The sequence below is a fragment of the Argentina silus genome (genome assembly GCF_951799395.1).
Source record: "Argentina silus genome assembly, chromosome: 1".
NCBI classification, from domain to species: domain Eukaryota; kingdom Metazoa; phylum Chordata; class Actinopteri; order Argentiniformes; family Argentinidae; genus Argentina; species Argentina silus.
This window is the reverse complement of record NC_139655.1, coordinates 28,010,409-28,028,941: the sequence shown is the minus strand read 5'-3', so window position 1 is coordinate 28,028,941 and position 18,533 is coordinate 28,010,409. Positions and strand designations below refer to the sequence as shown.

Sequence of the window (18,533 nt, the reverse complement as noted above, 5' to 3'; positions counted from 1 at the left end):
TACCTGGTAGTTGTGGTAAAACAACTGGCACTTTCAAATGATTTGACACAATTGGTAGCTATCTACCTGTGTCCTATTTATGCGAGTTAGTTATAATGATACAATGATTGATAGAAAAAGAAGTAATTGTGTTTAGTTAAAACATTTCAGTTTAAATACCGAGTGTTTTCTGTACTGGAAAATAAAGTGCAACCAAAACTTAAAAAAAAATAATAATCTAAATTTAGCCCTTGTACACAATACCATCATCAGTGTTCAATAGATTTGCTGGTCAGAATTAAATGCTTTATAATGTGTTTATTATTGGCATGAGAAGAACATTTGGTGGTCAGAAAGCCCAGACTCTTGACTAGAGGTCAATAGAGCATATCCTCCTCAGAAAGGGAAGAGTAGGAAGCCACTGAAGGTGCTGAAGTTATTAGCATCATCATAAATCCCAAACCCTGAGGGGAGACGCATGTAGACTACATCCCCCTTCTCAAGCTCTAGAGTCAGCGCATTTGACAGGAACTCATGCATCCCTCTGTCAGCGTGTTCCCATAAAGTCATTACATTCTGATCATTATGGTAAAGCTTTACACCCAAACTATTTGTATTGCGCCCCTCCATGGCAGTGAATCTGAAGTAGTAGACTCCTCTCACTGGTGCTGTGAAGATACCTGAATCAGAGGAAAAGCGGGGAGAGATCAACATTCTAGAAGGTATTGGAGAAACCTGATCTGGACCACTGCTGACAGGGTGTGCTTTACAAAGAACATATTTAGGTCTTCTATGCATGTGCATGTAGAATAGAGTGATACAGTACCTGTAACTGGGTTGTAGGCTCTGCCAGTGTTGGTGATGCTTTTACTGAAGATCAATGAAGTTTCGGTATTGAAGGGTCCTATATATCCTGAGTTAGTCAAACCAGCAGAGAAGGCCACCTTTGGTCTGTCTGAACACAGGAGTGAACTGATTTGAATGTTGTTTGTTTTTTGCACATTCTACAAAACCCTAATGTTTCATACTAAGCATTTCATAGGCTAGGATCTGATTAGTGTGAGTGAGAATTATAGCTTAATCCAAAGGCAAACATGAAAACAGGGTCACATTGCAATGCATTTACAATAAATTCACCACGTTCATAATAACATTTGGAAGCTTATATCTGCTGTACCTGCATTCTCTCTCTTCAGCTCCTCTACCACCCTCTCATTAGCACTTAATCTGGTCTCCAAGACTGAAATATCACGGAAAGACATTCAAACACTTTGAAAAACTTTAAAAAGTTACATGCTAAAAACAGCTTGGTCATTGGGCTACACTGGAAGTGTCTCATCATTACCTGCATTCCTCTTCTCCACCTCTTCCACCTTTCTCTCACTGGCTGTTACTCTGGCTCCTGTCGCTGACAGCTCTGCTGCTTGTGCTAGAATCATGGTGGGGAACAGTCTGTTGATCATCTATTGGATGATAATGAAACAGTTCCAAGTTCTAATAGATCTATATTCATACGGTTACATTACCTGCATTCTCTCTCTCTAGCTCCTCTACTTTGTTTTTCTGGCATTGAAGTTCTGTCTTGGCGACACTCAGCTCCACTCTTTGTTCCCACACCATGTTTCTGAGCTCCTTCAGCTCAGTCCAGATCTCAGGGGTGATGGTGGTAGCTTCAGTCTGTTGGCCCTCGATCAAACTCTCCCTGATTCCTCGGCTCTCTCCTTGTGCCAATGCCCCAGACAGACAGATCAGCAAAACCAACTGAGTAGCACACCACATTCTGAAATAACACCTCCGACAGAAGATAGTCTATGAGGTGAAGTCCTCCTATTTATATCCACAAACCTCTTGATACAGTATGCCAATACATGAGAAATGTGACATGTGTCTCTGACGTAAAAGTTCACAAATAACACCAAGGACTCCTTGATTAAACAGAGACAAACACATACAGCATGTGATGTTCCTGAAGACCATGGGAGAACTCCACCTGGTTTAGGTAATGTTAATGAAGTAATGTTAGTAAGGTTACTCTAATGTGATACATGATTACACTTGCACATGTACATTGATATGAATATGTGATGCCATAAACAGTGTTCATATCTATTCTGTAGCCTACTGTACAAAACATTTATCAGTTCAGTTCCATCCCACTGATCTTTGGCATTACTTGTTTTTACCCTGCTGTTGATTTCAGAACACAGACAAGGTACAGTTCTTGCCATGTCCAATGGCTTTCATGGCCGATATTATACATTGAGAAGACTGTAATAACTGTGCATGAAACATCACATACTGCATTTACCATATGTGTCTGTTTTTGTAATCAAAGAGACTGTGTTGATTAAATTTGATTGATTATATTCTTAAATGGTTACATGAACGTAAGAGACTTGCATCGCAGAACAGGTCATTGAAAACAGATCAGTCGTCAGTGCAAAATCTAATCTCATATGGCTTTGGTGGTGTGGTGTGGTTCCCAAAACATTTTGTAACTGCAACCCAACTAAGCCTTTTGCAGGTAACCCACTTAATAAACATTATCCAGGGACCCACTGACCCACCAGAGATACTGCTATGAAATATGGCTCTCTGTACTTCCACTCTGTTTTCACGATAAATTGATGATGCAAAACACAATTGTGCAATAATGTTAATTGATTAATCATGATTTTGTACCATATAGTACGGATGAGGCTAGTATTCATATCAATATATTTCCTACAAAAAAAAAATAGAAAAATACATCAGCATTAGTAAGAAATAGAAATATTGAACCACCTCAGATTCCACATTGAGACATCCCCTGTTAATTTCAGTTGATCATTACACATAGTAGGCCAATGGAGCCATATATCTGAACAATTTTGCAATCTATCCTTCATATTGACACTATACACCCCACACCATTCTAATTGGCATTGTGTTGGAATCTTTGGTGTCAACATGGCCCCCTCAGAAGATTTGCACATAAAACATGATTTACCAAACCATACAATGTATTGGCCTTCTTTATGGCTGGGGTTAACTGTGTAGTGTAGATACGTAGTTTTACATATATTTTTGTAGCCAGTTGAGCATGTCTGATCTGGCCTCCTGGATGCAGCCTTTGTCTGTGGGGTTGATGTCCTCTCTCTTGCGGTGAACAAACCCATGTGTCTGACCAGGAAAGATCTTCACCTGGTAGTCCACTGTGCATTTCTCCTGCAGTCTCTGCTCAAGGACACTCACCTGGGTGAAAGAACACAGTGGGGAAAGACACAATGAGGTTCTATCACCAGATGCACTCAGATGTGCTGTAGTAGGTCAAAGAATGGACACTGACAAACCTGGTCCAATGGGATGACCTCATCCTTCTCTCCGAAGATGAACAATGTTGGGCTTTTCAACTCATACATGTCCTCTCTCTCTTTAATGATACCTGGAATCATAAAGAACGTTTACTCCACATGATGAACAGCCAGGTAGTCCATTCTAAGCCTAAGCCTAAGCCTAACCCCATAGATCTGAGAGGATTGGATGGATGTAAGCAGTATGATAATAGTGGCAAGAGGTTCTTATCATATTGGAGTGGCCTACTGATGACTATGACCTTACCGTAGACAGAGACGCCTGCCTTGACCTCTGGGTACTCCAGGGCCAGGTAGTGTGTGGCCACCCCTCCCCAACAGAACCCGACAGCCCCAATCCGCTTGGCCCCACACTGCTGCTTCAGGAACCTCAGCACTGCATCCACCTCCCTGGGGACACCAAAGGGAAAGCGAGGGTTCTAGTGGAACAAGATATTTAGGGCCAAATCTAACTTCAGATATCCACACATACATCCTCTATTGACATCAATTCATGATTTAAGTATTTAAGGTGGCTAGCTACAATCAAGTTAGGATTCACCATTTCACGCATTGGGAAATATATAATATAATAACCCATAGTGTATGTTTTGAATTCCCTTGTGGTCAAATAGAACACATGCTTACTTGTTGATGTTAGTGGGCTTCTTGTCCTCAAGCCACTGCTGAAACGTGGACCAGTCATGTGTTGGACTCCAGGGCTCCTTCCCCACATAGAAGTCTGGACAAACAGCACTGTGAGAGCATCAACAGACTAAGACAATCAGCATGGGTCAAATTCTTATAGTACGGCCAGGGTTTTTTCCTAACCATGTGACCTGACCAGGAAAAAAAGTCTTGGCCCTCATTAAGTCACATGATCAGGATGAACTAGCCCTACTTATGGCTGTTGTTTTTTATTATACAGATTTGGTGTAACCGCAGGTGGGTGTAAAAGGCATGACAAAGGGTGTCATAATCATAGTCTGTTACACACATGTATCCATTGGAAGCCAGCATATCAGCCATGTATCTGGTGTTAGGGAGCTGCCACCCATAGATGTCCTGAATGACAATCATGGCTTTGTCAGTGTCTGAGGGTGGCTTTACCACGTAAGCGTTGATGTGCTCTATTTGGACTTCTTGTCCAAGCCCTCCATACTCCATCCTGTCACCGATATCACATGGACACGGCTTTGCTTCATTTGCCATCTGTAAAGAGATGAGAAATTTCACAAACACACACACACACACACACACACACACACACACACACACACACACACACACACACACACACACACACACACACACCAAATAATAATACGGCTTGATGAGTGCTACAAACAACAAACTAGATCACAATGCAGATGACTTAAAGTTGCATAAGTTCTGGGCATTCTGGTGGTAATTGATCATCAAAGGGCATAAGCTTGCACTCTTGTGACACAGCCTTACTTAAGGGTGAATAATCACAATGTCACCATTAGAATGTACCCAATTCCTGGTCCTCCCGGTTCCAGTGCAACATGGCAACATTCTTATTCACCATAAAACATAAATCGTAAACTTTTTTGACGCCTTGCATTTGGATTCAAGTTCTACTATTCTTTTGTATGAACCTTATACAGAAAATACAGCTGAACTTTACGAGTAGAACCACTAGTTATTTCAACAAACTATTACTCTATATTAATGTTTATTCACTTACCTTGTGTTTCTGTATGTTGTTTGTCAGGTAGGCCTACTCTTACTGTTTTCTACGGATGTTCGTTGTCCCTCATATAGTAATAATACTGGGAATCGTGTGAATGGCTACTTAGAGACAAACGCCCCCCTTTGGATTGGGTGTTACGTTCACAGTCCGAAATTCAAAACCAATTAGATTGATCCTCTGAAAAATCAGCTTTATGATTGTCAAGATTGGTCAGTGACAACGCAGTCATCTGTCTAGTCGAGTGGTGAGACAATTGACTGAGTTAGTTTAAATACAGTAAGCCTTGCTCTGTTGTAGTTGCCCTTAAAAAGGCCCCGCTGGGATTCGAACCCAGGATCTCCTGTTTACTAGACAGGCGCTTTAACCATCTAAGCCACGGCGCCGTGGTTGTGTGGGAAAACTCATTAAAAAAATGATGGGAGCATGAGCTCTCATGACACGAATTGCCACCAGTGGTTGCCACAGTTCCCCGTGCTGAATGGTTGTTTAGGTTTTTCACATTATGCATTGGTTATTCGGAGCGCTAATTCAAATGGAAATTAAATATATTAAAGGAAATACTGCATAGACCAGGCTCATAAATAGTCATTCTAAAATCCAAATCATATATGAGTGCAGTGATCACTATGAGCCTCAAGATGTTGCTGTCTGAACGTGTTTGTGAGCTCTTTCAGTGTCAGTAAGATGTAGAAGAGAAGGACAATATGTGCGTTGAAATTAGTTTAATTTGTTGTATTTATAGTGTCAATGGGACAATTATTATTTTTGTAGTATAAAAAAAAACTAAAATCGTAACTGTAAGCAAAAATAAATGACTGACAGAACTGGCACTGACAACCACGTGACAATCGGTCCCGGAAGGTGTGACCACTGCCGCAAAACGATGCATACTGACGCAAGGTGTCAATGTTGTGACGGGTAGATAATTTATTTGTCTTCTTGATCGGTACAATTGCAAGAAGAGGGCCTTTTTGTTGGTTCGTTTGACAAACCAATAGATAACGATCATTCGTCCCATCTATTCAGTGGAAGAATCGATCGTGTTCTGAACTGAAGTTTAGGAACACGCAGCAAGTAAGCAAGCGCTGGTGGCAGTGGTGTTCGAAGTGGACACCATTTTATGATTGTCAAATGTATCAGACTCCAAGGATTGTCTGATCCTTCCAACATAGCTTTAATAACTGCCCTTTTATTCGTGTCGTGGATGGGCTTGCAAACTACTGTTTAGAAGAGGAGGGCGTCATCCAACAAGATGGACACGGCCGACGAAGGTATTTGCTAGCTTTTGCATTTGCTGTCACCACCTGCCAGCTATATTAGCTAGCTAGCTAGCTAGCTAGCTTGCGCAGCTGGCTTCCGTCGGCAGAACAGAAGCCAAACAGCGAGCTCGGTGCAATAAATGTTGAATGTATCTAGCCAGCAAACGCGTTAGCTACAATTTGTCCAAAAGAAGCCAGTTCAATTGGCTATCCACAACCAATCAATTATCCAAATATGAACAACGTATAGCTAGGCTAGCCTATCCGTCTCTTATTACTTAGCTATATACATGCTAGCTAGCTAACATCACGATGATAATTCAGAGTAGTTCATGGCTGGATAATGAGTACAGATGATTTAGATTTAATGTAGCTAGATTCAGGGTCGACTCTTTGTACTTAGTTTATGCTTTTTGTATATGTTTTTGTCTCTCTTTTAGAAAATCTATCTCTGTCTCACTCTCATGTTGGCCTAATAATATCTAATTTTGTCTGTGTGTAGCGGATATATGTCGCGTTTGCCGCTCAGAGGGACTCCCAGACAAGCCCCTCTACCATCCCTGTGTCTGCACTGGCAGTATTAAATTCATCCATCAGGAATGGTGAGTGTGCCTTGCTGCTATCACCTCCCTGAAGCACCCATCTAGCCTCTCTCTTCTCTGACCCTAATGTGTAATGTCCCAAAATGTTCAAAATACTTCCCAGTCCCTTGTAGTATCCCACTGTAATCACTGATCTGATTATTGGAAGCAATAGCACAGGAACTGTGCATGTATACAATTGCGGCTGCCTCATAGAGAGGAAGCAGAAGTGCATTTTCAAAATGGTTTGAACTGGTGTCTCTGTTGTCTTCATATAGTTTTCTCTGGTGACTAATGAGATGGTTGGATAGCTTTGTCATTCTAACCCGACCTGTGTCACCTGAACTACTCTGTGGACATAGTCACGCTGTAGATACGCATAAGATAATTGGAGATAATACAGAGTTCTTGTCTTACTACTCTCACTTGTCCTGTCTTTTGGGCTCAGTGGTAGGCCTACCTATTAGTGGAAGGACATTTAGATAAGCTGTCATAACACAGAAATGTATATGACACATTAATAAATACACTTGAGATATGTAATGATGGCATTTCTCAAATAGAGTATCATGGATTCTCTCTTGCTGTTGAGTGAGAGGATGCATTGAATGGTGAAACTAAAGGCCTTAGCCTGTAGCTCTATAGTGCACAGTGTGTTTGGAAACAGTTAGGCTAACTTAATCCTATAGGTTTTAGAAATGAACAGTTAGGCTAACTTAATCCTATTGGTTTTAGAAATGAACAGTTAGGCTAACTTAATCCTATTGGTTTTAGAAATGAACTCCATGCCTGCATTACGTTAGTGATCAGTTAGTGATCAGTCATTAACAGGCTCATCACAGACCTGATAATCAGTAGAGTAGTGTTTTACAACTGAAACATGATAACCATTTAAAGTCACACATGTTGGGTTCAGAAGTGCAGGAGCTGTCATTGGATTTGAGCCCTGCTGCGTCAACATCACCCTATTTCACAGAAAGCTCCAGTTGGGTCAGAAATGTGGTTCACACTGAACATTCATTGATCATATACCACATAGGGTAACTGTCGTACAAACAGTAGTGGAGTGACTAGCCGGCATAATGGTAACCAAATGGTAATCAGCCGAGTCAGTGATAGTTAAGAAGCCAAGGTTGAAGTTGGTCAGATGTTTTCAGACCTTTAAAAGGGGGGTGGATGTACTGAAGCAAATGGCAGGCAGCCAAACAGAGCTAGCCAGGCATTGTGCAGTGACCGCATGGTCCTTTTTTGCAGGCCTGAAGTCATGTTGTCCTAGACCCACCCACAGCCCAGTCTCAACATATCAACGTGTTGTACTCAGTCCATTCATTCATAAACCGTGCATCCCATGATTAGTTCTAGAAGACTGTGTGGCTTGTATGAAAGAGGCTTTTCAGTTATCTATTTTTGTCACACACACACACACACACACACACACACACACACACTGCCCCATTGAAGAATGTGAAGTGAGAGCTTGTGTTCCATGTCTGTTGTTGCCCATGTTAGCCCACACCTAACGGGCCCCTCTTGTTGTTTCACAGCTTGGTCCAGTGGCTGAAGCACAGCAGGAAGGAGTATTGTGAATTATGCAAGCACAGATTTGCTTTCACACCAAGTGAGTACCTGTGGCTTACAGTACCTGTGGCTTACATTTCTGTTGCAGTGCCCATGGATCTGAGGTCAGGTGTACTTAAACATGTTGCACTTTGTCTGATGCATTAAGCATAAGGAAGTGCTCATATCTGTACCTTCCAGACCAAAACGAGTTTTCCTGGTTGGATGTTGTGGTCAGGAAAAATGCCTTGCCCTCGTCATGAACAAGCATGTTACTGTTATTGAGTAACTTGAAACATGACCGCACCTGATTGTCATACCTCCATTGCTTGTTTCCAGTTTATTCCCCAGACATGCCCTCCCGTCTGCCCATCCAGGACATCTGTGCTGGACTGCTGACCAGCGTGGGCACGGCCATCCGCTACTGGTTTCACTACACACTGGTGGCCTTCGCATGGCTGGGGGTGGTCCCTCTCACTGCATGTGAGTCCAGTGACACACGCTGTCACCCTGAGTAGTGCATTACATAGGCTACTCACACATTCTCATGCACACATGCTTATGGCGTTACAGGATAAAGATAATTCAAACCAGAGTAGCCTTATATAATAGCCTATGTTGTGATTTCTCTGATTTTCTGATCCCATGGTTTGTTTGTATACTTTAGTATCGACTCAATGGGGACAGAGAAAGAAAAAAAAGTATCAAATGCTTTACTCGCTGCTTTTGGTTTGTGTAAAACACAAATAAATACATTTTAAAAAGTCTGAATGTCACCATATCTTTCATCTCACACAGCTCCCAATGAAAGATCTCAACAGAACATTGGTGGTTTCAGAAACACTGCATTCGAACCATGCTTGTTTTGATCCTCTGAGTGACATAATACTCACATTCACTTTTATTCACTTTTACTCACATTCACACCTTCTTCCCATTTTGTCAGAATGCATTCTCCCTTAAAGTTAGGATGCAGCCCTTGAAGAACAGTAATTACCTCAAAGAACGGCCAAAGGAAGGATGCATTTTGAAGATATTCAGACAGGTCTGCTGCTACCATGTTAGTGTTTCCTCCCTTTGTTAAATGACCCATGGCTCCATCTCATCTCCTCCGTAGGTCGCATCTACAAGTGTCTGTTTACCGGCTCTGTGAGCTCGCTCCTGACGCTGCCATTGGACATGCTCTCCACGTGAGTCACAGTTTCGCACTACCCCACTGTACTGTAGTGTTCTAGAAGATGGGAACTTCTATTCTGTTTGTGTGTTACCCATACCCCATCCCACACTCTAACCAGCGTCCATATCACTACCCTTACCCTACCCCTCACCCTAATCAGGATCCATATCACTACCCCTCACCCTAATCAGGATCCATATCACTACCCCTCACCCTAATCAGGATCCATATCACTACCCCTCACCCTAATCTGGGTCTGCATCCCTTTCCCTTAGTTGTCTTTATCTCTTTAGCTGCTAGTATTTATTTTTTCTTTTGTTTCTTTTTCTCTCAGAGGTTTCTTGCTAGAACTCAGGTACATATACATGCAAATATTAAGTGTCACGTGATTTTGTATATTGTTGTGATTTATAGTATGTGTAACTGTAACTCAGCTGCTTTCTTGGCCAGGTCTCCCTCAAAAAAGAGATCATGTATCTCAAGGGACTTCCTGGTTAAATAACGGTTAAAGGTAGACTGGGATATGACGACCATAGCGAAACGAGCAGTGTGAAGCTGCCAGAGACTTTCAAAATCGGCAATGCAACAGACATTACACTGTAGAGAGTGGACGCTCTCGTTCACTACAATACCTTTGATGAAAGTTGCTCTGTTTTCATGGGCGTGAAAGTCGTATCCCAGAGTCTACCTTTAAATAAAGATGAAAATAAAAATACAGGGGTGTTTCAGGGAAGTAAAGTCTTAACCCCTGTATGTCTGTCTGTCTTTATGTCTGCCCTCCTCTAGAGATAACCTGCTGGCAGACTGTCTGCAGGGTTGTTTCGTGGTGACCTGCACCCTGTGTGCGTTTATCAGCCTGGTGTGGCTCAGGGAGCAGATTGTGCATGGTGGCGCCCCCCACTGGCTTGAACACCACCAGCAGCAGCAGCCCAACGCAGCCGGCCAACCCAATGAGGTAACACACACACACATACATACATACACACATACACACACACACACACGCACACATTCGTCCCATCCCATGCGTCTCTCCTCTACCGTCCCTATTCTGATTGGCTGCCCCTTCTCCCCTTGTATTCCAGGCGCAGGGTGCAGGTCAGGGAGCAGCTGATGACCCCCCGGGGGTTCCCCCCGCCCCAGCTGACCCCCCAGCTCAGAATGAGGCAGATCCAGAGCCCCCTGACGCCCCTCCGGACCAGGGGGAGGACCCAGAGCTGGACAACGAGGAAGAGGAGGGTGCGGCTGCCGAAGATGCCGACGCCAACAATGGAGCACAAGGTAGGAGACTGGGGGCGGGGCCACAGGGATAGACATCAAACATGATGAGGAGGATGACGACGATGATGATGGTAGAGCATGGGGTGCCAAAAAACTGTAATCGTGGTATGGAGGAATAGATGATATTTATAGCAGGTTATGATGATGACAGGGATGCTTGATGACGATGATTGGTAACTATTAGAATACTAGAGGTTTTCCTCACGGTTCTCTCTGTCTGCAGATGACATGAACTGGAACGCACTGGAGTGGGATCGAGCTGCAGAGGAGCTCACTTGGGAGAGGGTGAGTCTCACCTCACTGATCTCACAGCGTCCGTCACAACAGACAGACCGATCCACGTCTTATTTAGATCACCTGATGTCATTCCATTCACGTGTGTGTGTGTGTGTGTGTGTGTATATATATATATATATGACAATCACACAATCTAGTCTTACACCAGCGATCTCCAACACATCCGTCTCATCCACATAACTGACCGGTCCATGGCTTCTATCCTCATGTCATTTCTCTCTCTCTCTCGCCCAGATGCTTGGACTCGATGGCTCCTTGGTGTTCTTAGTAAGTCAATATAAAAGTCTTAGATTTGCACAATTATATCTCTATCATAATAGTGCGTTTGCGATGATTGATTGAGATATGATTCATTGAGATAACATTTCCAATGTTTCTTGTTCTCCAGGAGCATGTGTTTTGGGTGGTATCTCTGAACACTCTCTTTATTCTGGTCTTCGGTAAGTAGACTGTAGATTCATTCTTTCTCTCTTTCTGATACCCTTCGGAGAACATACTTACGAAGCCCTGTTGTTAGTCTTGTGTGGTCTGATGCATCTCTGTTTCTCTTTCAGCGTTCTGTCCCTACCACATCGGGCACTTCTCTGTCGTAGGACTTGGCTTTGAGGAATATGTACGAAATATTATTTTATCATCCCATTTCCGATGCTCTGTGCATAACAATATCATTGGTGGCATCCTAGATTGATATCCCCTTTTCTCTATTGAAACAAGCTTGTCTTCTTCCTCTAGGTCCAAGCCTCCCACTTTGAGGGCCTCATCACGACCATCGTGGGCTACATCCTGCTGGCCATGACTCTCATCCTCTGTCATGTATCCTTCCACCTACCCAACAGATATCAATCTCTGTGTGGCCGAGCAGTGTTGCCATAGAGACACAGAGTAGTGCACGGCAGATGAGGCCACGGGTATTCTATGTAGAAATCCAAAGCTACACAGCTGCAATTAAAGTTGTTGCTTTTCTAGGTTGATGTAGTTCTCTTTCAGCATGTTGCCATGTGAAACAGTTGCTATGTGTAGTATTGTTTTTTCCTGAACTGTTGTTTCTCAGGGACTGGCAGCTCTGGTCAGGTTCCAACGCTCCCGCCGCCTGCTGGGAGTCTGCTACATTGTTGTCAAGGTAACTTCTTCAGCTCATTTATTATATCGGCTTTTCATATTCCTGAAGAAAAACAAAGACTGGCCTAACTGAAAAGGAGACATATAATTCATAGATGAGGGACCCATTCCAAACATTGAATCGTTAACATTAAATTATTATTTGCTTGGCCCTTTTTTTGTTGTTTAAGTTTAATGGGGTGTGAATATGTTCATGTTTCAGGTCTCTTTGCTGGTTGTCGTGGAGATTGGTGTTTTCCCGCTCATCTGTGGCTGGTGGCTCGACATCTGCTCTTTGGTAAGTAGGTATTTATTATCTTTTCCTCAACGAGAGCGGCACATGCGTCGTCCATGTGAGCTCAGAGCCTTTACTCTTCTGAAGACCGATGTGTCCTCATTCTTGCTACAATGGTTTTGCATTGGAAACGGTTACCTTTTGTGTGTGAGTCATTTAATGAAACCATCCTGCCCTCTGCAGGAGATGTTTGACGCCTCGCTGAAGGACAGAGAGCTTAGTTTTAAATCGGCGCCCGGCACCACCATGTTCCTGCACTGGCTTGTGGGAATGGTCTACGTCTTCTACTTTGCCTCCTTTATCCTCCTGCTGAGAGAGGTAGGGAGCAGGTCACCCAAGGGTCAAATACACAACTGCATTTCAATCAAAATGGAAACAAGCAAAAAGCATTCTACTCGCATTCTACTCGCACTCTACTCTACTCGAAACGTTGTCTCGTTCATCCCTCGCTCACCTCCCTCCCAGTCGAATGTTAGTTGTAGTATTCTATGTATTTTATTTAAAAAAATCTCGGTCTGACAGGTTATCCAGCTAATGCTGTTTCCCGTGCTCCCATAGTGGTTCACAGAGCTGTGTTTGGCTCCTCCGTCCCTTAGGTGCTGAGGCCTGGAGTCCTGTGGTTTCTGAGAAACCTCAACGATCCCGATTTTAATCCGGTTCAGGAGATGATCCACCTGCCCATCTACAGACACCTCCGGAGGTTCATCCTGTCAGTGGTACGTGTTCAGAGACCCATCTGAGATACGGTTGACTACTTCTTCCCTGTTCCATCTCAATACCAGAAAAGAAGTGTGGAGGAAATATTGGTGCTGAGATGTTATTCGGAGAGGGTTACTCCTCAGGTCTTCTATAACCTCAGTTTGAGAAGAGATCCTCTCACCATAGACAAACTTGACAAGAGTACCATTTTATGAGTCTGTATGTGACTGAAGATAGCCGACCTCTCCTGTCCTGCCCTCAGGTGGTGTTTGGGTCCATTGTGCTCCTCATGCTGTGGCTGCCCATTAGGATGATCAAACTCCTCCTCCCCACCTTCCTCCCCTACAACGTCATGCTCTACAGGTAACGTCAGGTGTCTCAACTTCCTGGATTTGTTTAATGCAAGCCTCAAGGTGACACAACGACCAACAGCAATGCCACCTTGCCTGGCTCCTGAAGCTGAGCTTGAATGGTTTAGTTGAGTGCTGGTGGCAGGGTGGTATCAAACCTGGGTTGGATTGGTACATACCACAATGGTACAAAACCAGCTTGGAGACCACTACTGTGCCCTAAGCCTTCCTCTCTCTCTCTCTCTCTCTCTCTCTCCCCCCCCTCCAGTGATGCCCCTGTCAGTGAGCTGTCTCTGGAGCTGCTGCTCCTGCAGGTGGTACTGCCTGCTCTCCTGGAGCAGGGACACACACGCCAGTGGCTCAAAGGCCTGGTCAGAGCCTGGACCGTCAGTGCCGGATACCTACTGTGAGTCAGGGTTAACTCAGCCTGCATTTGCACTTGTGTACTTCTACACTTATTACCACACCAAGTGTTTAAACAACACCGTGGCCAGGATAATACTGGTCATTGATGTCTTCCCAGGATTTCCATGTAGGTGCATCCCTATTACTAACTCTCTCTACCCCATCTTCGGTCTCTACAGAGACCTCCACTCCTACCTACTAGGGGAACAGGAGGAGAACGACGCCAACCAGCCTGTCAACAACAACAACAACAATCCTCCTCCGGGCCACCATAACAACAACAACAACCCAAACCCTGCTCCCGCAGTGGGGGAGGGGCTACATGCGGCCCATCAGGCTATCTTACAGCAGGGGGGTCCAGTAGGCTTCCAGCCTTACCACCGGCCCCTCAGGTTCCCCTTCAGGGTGAGTCACCACTACACCCTACATACTTCCCCCTACAACAGCCTACCACCAGCCCTACAGCCTACCACCAGCCCTACAGCCTACCACCAGCCCTACAGCCCTACAGCCTACCACCAGCCCTACAGCCCTACAGCCTACCACCAGCCCTACAGCCTACCACCAGCCCTACAGCCTACCACCAGCCCTACTACCTCTTACTATCTCTATTCCCTCTATGAACCCTTTAAAGTTGCCGTCTCTCCTCCTGTCCACAGATCGTGCTGCTGATTGCATTCATGTGTGTAACGCTGCTGGTGGCCAGCCTGCTGTGCCTGACAATGCCAGGTGAGATATGGACACACACTCCTCACACTCAGGACTTTGAATGGAATACAAATGAACTGGAAATAAACGTCATGGAACTCAAGGGTGTACTGGAGTTCAGCAATAATCTTTATTGTCTAGATAAAACCCCTTTATGATAGCTATGACTTCCTTAATGCAAGGTAAGGCTTTGCTAAGGTGTGTGTGTGTGTGTGTGTGTGTGTGTGCGCGCGCTGCAGTGTTTGCAGGGCGTTGGCTGATGTCGTTCTGGACGGGCAGCTCTAAGATCCATGAGTTGTACACAGCGGCATGCGGCCTGTATGTGTGCTGGCTGTCCATCCGCGGCATCACGGTCCTTCTGGCCTGGATGCCCCAGGGACGCACCGTCATCATGCTCAAAGTCCAGGAGTGGACCTTCATGGTAAGGCCTACTCTGCTGATGTGTGTAATGAGCTACAAAGATGTCATATTCTAACATCCGATCAACTCAAAGTGTGTGTGTGTGAGAGAGAGAGAATGCCTGTGGTTGTGACTCAGTACTTTACCTACTGTGTTGGCCAATATGAATTATGTTTCCCTTCCATTCATGTTTTGTGTGTGTAGATCCTGAAGACGGTAGTGGTGGCGTTGCTGGTAGCTGGGGTCATCCCCTTACTGCTGGGTCTGCTGTTTGAGCTGGTCATTGTGGCCCCACTACGTGTGCCCCTGGACCAGACACCACTCTTCTACCCTTGGCAGGTGTGTGTGTCTGTGTGTTCCCACCCGTGTTTATGTAATGGCAAGGATCACTATTTTTATAATATGGTTCATTGTGTGAGTGGATCCTCCTTGCCACCCGTACGTGTGTGCGTGTGTGCGCACAACAGATTTGAATCCGAACCCCTCTCTCTCTCTCTCTTCATCTCTCTCCTGTAGGACTGGGCTCTGGGAGTGCTCCATGCCAAAATAATTGCTGCCATTACCCTCATGGGCCCCCAGTGGTGGTTGAAGACTGTCATTGAGCAGGTGGGTTAGAGTGACTGAGCCTTTGTAATGGAAGACAAAGACCGATTTGGCTCTCACAGCTTTTGAACCTTTGCTTTTAACTTGTTTTAAAGTGACCATATTTAAAACTGTTGTCTCAGGTTTACGCAAACGGCATCCGCAACATCGATCTCCACTTCATCATCCGCAAGCTGGCGGCCCCTGTCATTTCAGTCCTGCTGCTTTCACTCTGTGTGCCCTACGTCATCGCTACTGGGGTGGTACCTGCTGTAGGTGAGTATCACTCACCTGTGAGTGTCTGCCCTAGATCATAGTGTGTGTGTGTGTGTGTGTGTGTGTGTGTGTGCGCGTGTGTATAACTGTGTGTCTATCCCTCTTTCAGGTGTGACCCCCGAGATGCAGATCCTTATGCAGAGGAGGATCTACCCAGTCCTCCTGATGGTGGTCTCTCTCATAGGCATCCTCTCCTTCCAGATCCGCCAGTTCAAACGCCTTTACGAACACATTAAGAATGACAAGTAAGACTCTCTGTAAACCTATCCGGTTCATTTACATTCTCAGTATTTTGTTTGTTTGTTTGTATTGTATGGCCTATATGTATGAATGATGCATAGCTCTAACTTGTTTTGTTCCTCTCACCTCTTCTATTCTGCAGGTACTTGGTTGGTCAGCGACTTGTCAACTATGAACGCAAGGCGAGAGCAAGTTCAGTCCCGCCCCCTAATCCTATCCCAGAGTAGAGTCAAGTTTGTGTGAGAGGTCAACACATCAGCAACCACCCCCCTCTTGTCTTGTTCATGCCTTGCTTTGTAAAGTGCTGCCTGAGATTTGTACATCTGTAAATACTTTGGATGCAGACTTGGTTGTCTAAAATTGGACAGACATGGATTAATGCAATGACCATTGTACATCTTAAAAGTGTATGTATATTAATTTATTAAATCAAACTGACAATTTAGCCTTTTGAGTCCTGTTTTTATCATTGACAAGATGTCAAGTGAAGGATGAGTATGATTTAAAACAAATAGAACACCACGGAATGAGACATGATGTACTACAGTATAAATTGTTACATGGCCAATAGTTAATACATGATTGGGGGTGGTATGATATCTTCATCCTTTGGAATAAGTGGAGATCCCAGAACTATTCCAAAGTAGTCCTTTAGAATGTCTGGAATCTCCTCATCCCTCAGCTCCCTGGTGGTTTTTGTTATCTTCTCTTCCATTTCAGAGGGGAACGTGGTGGTGATCAGTTTGTGGCCCATGTAGGTGAATCTTCCAGTTGGCCTCAATATGGAACAGAGGGACTTGCAGAAGAAGATAGAACTTGGAGAGCTCTGATGGTAGTCACACATTTCAGTGAAGTCCTCTCGTCCTCGTGGGTCAAGTGTGAACTTGTATATCTCAGTCCAGCTTCCATCTTCCCCTCCATCTTCCTCCCCTAGCCACTCCAGATAGTGTATATTCTTCTCTTTTCTAATGCGGTACACTCGGTGACCCTGCGTTTGAGGCCCGTCCATCTCTAATGAAACGGGTAGCTCGAAACCTGCCCCGCCAAAACCCACGTCACACAACCACCGCTGCCCCTCGAGGGTCACCATGGTGATGAAATGGTCGAACGGAGGCCCGTAGCGCCCGGTGATGGAGTTCCTCACCTGCCCTGAAAGGAGAGTGACCTCGAAACCCATATTTAACAAAAGCCAGGAGAACAGCCCGTTGTTTTCAAAGCAGAATCCCCCGCGGCGCTGGTTGACGATTTTGTCGTATAGGAGTGGAAGCGCCAGGCTCACGCGCCCGCCACTGTGCACGGTGAGGTTCTCGAATGGCACGGTCATTAGGTGACAGCGGTGCACGCGCCGTAGCTCATCCAGCTTTGCGGTTGGCACTGGCAGTGGCTCATCTGGTTGCACATAGCCAATGCGGAGCAAATATTTCTGGGGGTCCATGTCTACACAGGGCATAAAACACGAAAGCATTTTTCTTATTGTGTGTAGTAGTCCTATATTACAGGTGCATCTTTTATTTGGTGCTGGTCTGTGTCAGGTGATAACTGACAACTGTACCGGCTCAGCCCATAAAATACTCACTTTCGCTTCTACAAAACCACAAACTGTTTTTCTTTACATTTTCTAAAGCCCATAGGGAACGAGGCTACACAATGCAGAATACATTTTGCTTACTTTGCGTTTTATTAATCTTACCTTAATAAATTGGCATCCGACCTCGGGCAAACAGTGTAATCAAAAGCACTGTACTTTTGTGCTCTTCAGATCCGACACGGAAATTGTACATTCCTGTTACTTATCTTGAACTTTGTTTTCCATGATACTGTATGCTGTCTTTTTTCGCCTCCTGGTGGACAGTACCGTTTTCTACACGCAAGAAAAATTGAGTAACGGGGCTTGAACCATTGATATATTGAACAGCAAGCCTATGCAGATGAAAGTGCCAGCATCCTGTAGGCTTGCAGGACCATACTAGCTGACACTACATGACCACATCTGCATTTATGTATTGATGTATTTAATTAATAAGTAGGGACAGAATCAATAACGTTGACATGTTGAAATGAACAGTTGCAGAATATTTATTGTTGCACTCCCTCGATGTTGATTTCATATCATATATGACCTATGATGTATTCCCTCCAGCTCTGCCTCGTGATGCAGCAGAGGGTCTTGCAGAAAGTGACTGCACTTGGCGAGCTCTGAAGGTTGTCACATCACATAGCTTGAAAGTCTTCTCTGTTGCATGGGTCACGTGTGAACGTATATCTCTCTCCAGGGCCTCTTCTTCGTTTCCTCCTTCTGGG

The 18,533-nt window shown here is 44.6% G+C and overlaps 4 protein-coding genes across 4 annotated transcripts; 1 reads left to right on the top strand and 3 right to left on the bottom strand.

The window, feature by feature from the left end:
• Positions 1–273: 273 nt before the first annotated feature.
• LOC310806193 (uncharacterized protein) lies at positions 274–3,012 on the bottom strand. Its single transcript, XM_083672218.1, has 5 exons — positions 1,506–3,012; positions 1,325–1,408; positions 1,157–1,219; positions 806–934; positions 274–659 (listed from the first exon to the last, which is right to left on the bottom strand). Exons 1-5 carry the CDS (start codon positions 1,756–1,758, stop codon positions 376–378), a joined length of 813 nt encoding a protein of 270 aa, XP_083528344.1. The 5' UTR covers positions 1,759–3,012; the 3' UTR covers positions 274–375.
• On the bottom strand, positions 2,720–5,101 carry cmbl (carboxymethylenebutenolidase homolog (Pseudomonas)). Its single transcript, XM_083672228.1, has 6 exons — positions 5,023–5,101; positions 4,309–4,523; positions 3,960–4,067; positions 3,580–3,722; positions 3,312–3,403; positions 2,720–3,213 (listed from the first exon to the last, which is right to left on the bottom strand). The coding sequence occupies exons 2-6, from the start codon at positions 4,521–4,523 to the stop codon at positions 3,034–3,036; spliced, it is 738 nt and encodes a 245-aa protein (XP_083528354.1). The 5' UTR covers positions 5,023–5,101; the 3' UTR covers positions 2,720–3,033.
• Positions 5,102–5,923: 822 nt separating this feature from the next.
• Positions 5,924–16,677, top strand: marchf6 (membrane-associated ring finger (C3HC4) 6). Its single transcript, XM_083668510.1, has 26 exons — positions 5,924–6,299; positions 6,790–6,889; positions 8,413–8,486; positions 8,765–8,908; positions 9,543–9,615; positions 10,389–10,557; positions 10,688–10,883; positions 11,107–11,168; positions 11,415–11,447; positions 11,569–11,620; positions 11,735–11,793; positions 11,913–11,993; positions 12,232–12,300; positions 12,502–12,576; positions 12,757–12,891; positions 13,170–13,289; positions 13,535–13,635; positions 13,891–14,028; positions 14,207–14,432; positions 14,687–14,756; positions 14,975–15,156; positions 15,339–15,473; positions 15,651–15,740; positions 15,860–15,992; positions 16,102–16,237; positions 16,375–16,677. Exons 1-26 carry the CDS (start codon positions 6,281–6,283, stop codon positions 16,457–16,459), a joined length of 2,757 nt encoding a protein of 918 aa, XP_083524636.1. The 5' UTR covers positions 5,924–6,280; the 3' UTR covers positions 16,460–16,677.
• Positions 16,678–16,799: 122 nt separating this feature from the next.
• LOC310803755 (arylamine N-acetyltransferase 2-like) lies at positions 16,800–18,007 on the bottom strand. The gene is made up of 2 exons (XM_083668626.1): positions 17,923–18,007; positions 16,800–17,669 (listed from the first exon to the last, which is right to left on the bottom strand). The coding sequence occupies exon 2, from the start codon at positions 17,665–17,667 to the stop codon at positions 16,804–16,806; it is 864 nt and encodes a 287-aa protein (XP_083524752.1). The 5' UTR covers positions 17,668–17,669; positions 17,923–18,007; the 3' UTR covers positions 16,800–16,803.
• Positions 18,008–18,533: the final 526 nt, after the last annotated feature.

What these genes read in the sequence shown, in the direction of transcription:
- LOC310806193 (XM_083672218.1), bottom strand. Translation starts at nt 1,758, where the DNA reads ATGTGGTGTGCTACTCAGTTGGTTTTGCTGATCTGTCTGTCTGGGGCA. An exon ending in GGTGGAGAAGAGGAATGCAG is followed by an intron (nt 1,220 to 1,324) that starts GTAATGATGAGA and finishes GTGATATTTCAG; the next exon opens with TCTTGGAGACCAGATTAAGT. An exon ending in GCTGAAGAGAGAGAATGCAG is followed by an intron (nt 935 to 1,156) that starts GTACAGCAGATA and finishes TCCTGTGTTCAG; the next exon opens with ACAGACCAAAGGTGGCCTTC.
- cmbl (XM_083672228.1), bottom strand. Translation starts at nt 4,523, where the DNA reads ATGGCAAATGAAGCAAAGCCGTGTCCATGTGATATCGGTGACAGGATG. An exon ending in CTGGCTTCCAATGGATACAT is followed by an intron (nt 4,068 to 4,308) that starts GTGTGTAACAGA and finishes ATGCTCTCACAG; the next exon opens with TGCTGTTTGTCCAGACTTCT. An exon ending in AGGTCATCCCATTGGACCAG is followed by an intron (nt 3,214 to 3,311) that starts GTTTGTCAGTGT and finishes TCTTTCACCCAG; the next exon opens with GTGAGTGTCCTTGAGCAGAG.
- marchf6 (XM_083668510.1), top strand. An exon ending in TCTGCTACATTGTTGTCAAG is followed by an intron (nt 12,301 to 12,501) that starts GTAACTTCTTCA and finishes TTCATGTTTCAG; the next exon opens with GTCTCTTTGCTGGTTGTCGT. An exon ending in GAACACATTAAGAATGACAA is followed by an intron (nt 16,238 to 16,374) that starts GTAAGACTCTCT and finishes TCTATTCTGCAG; the next exon opens with GTACTTGGTTGGTCAGCGAC.
- LOC310803755 (XM_083668626.1), bottom strand. Translation starts at nt 17,667, where the DNA reads ATGGACCCCCAGAAATATTTGCTCCGCATTGGCTATGTGCAACCAGAT.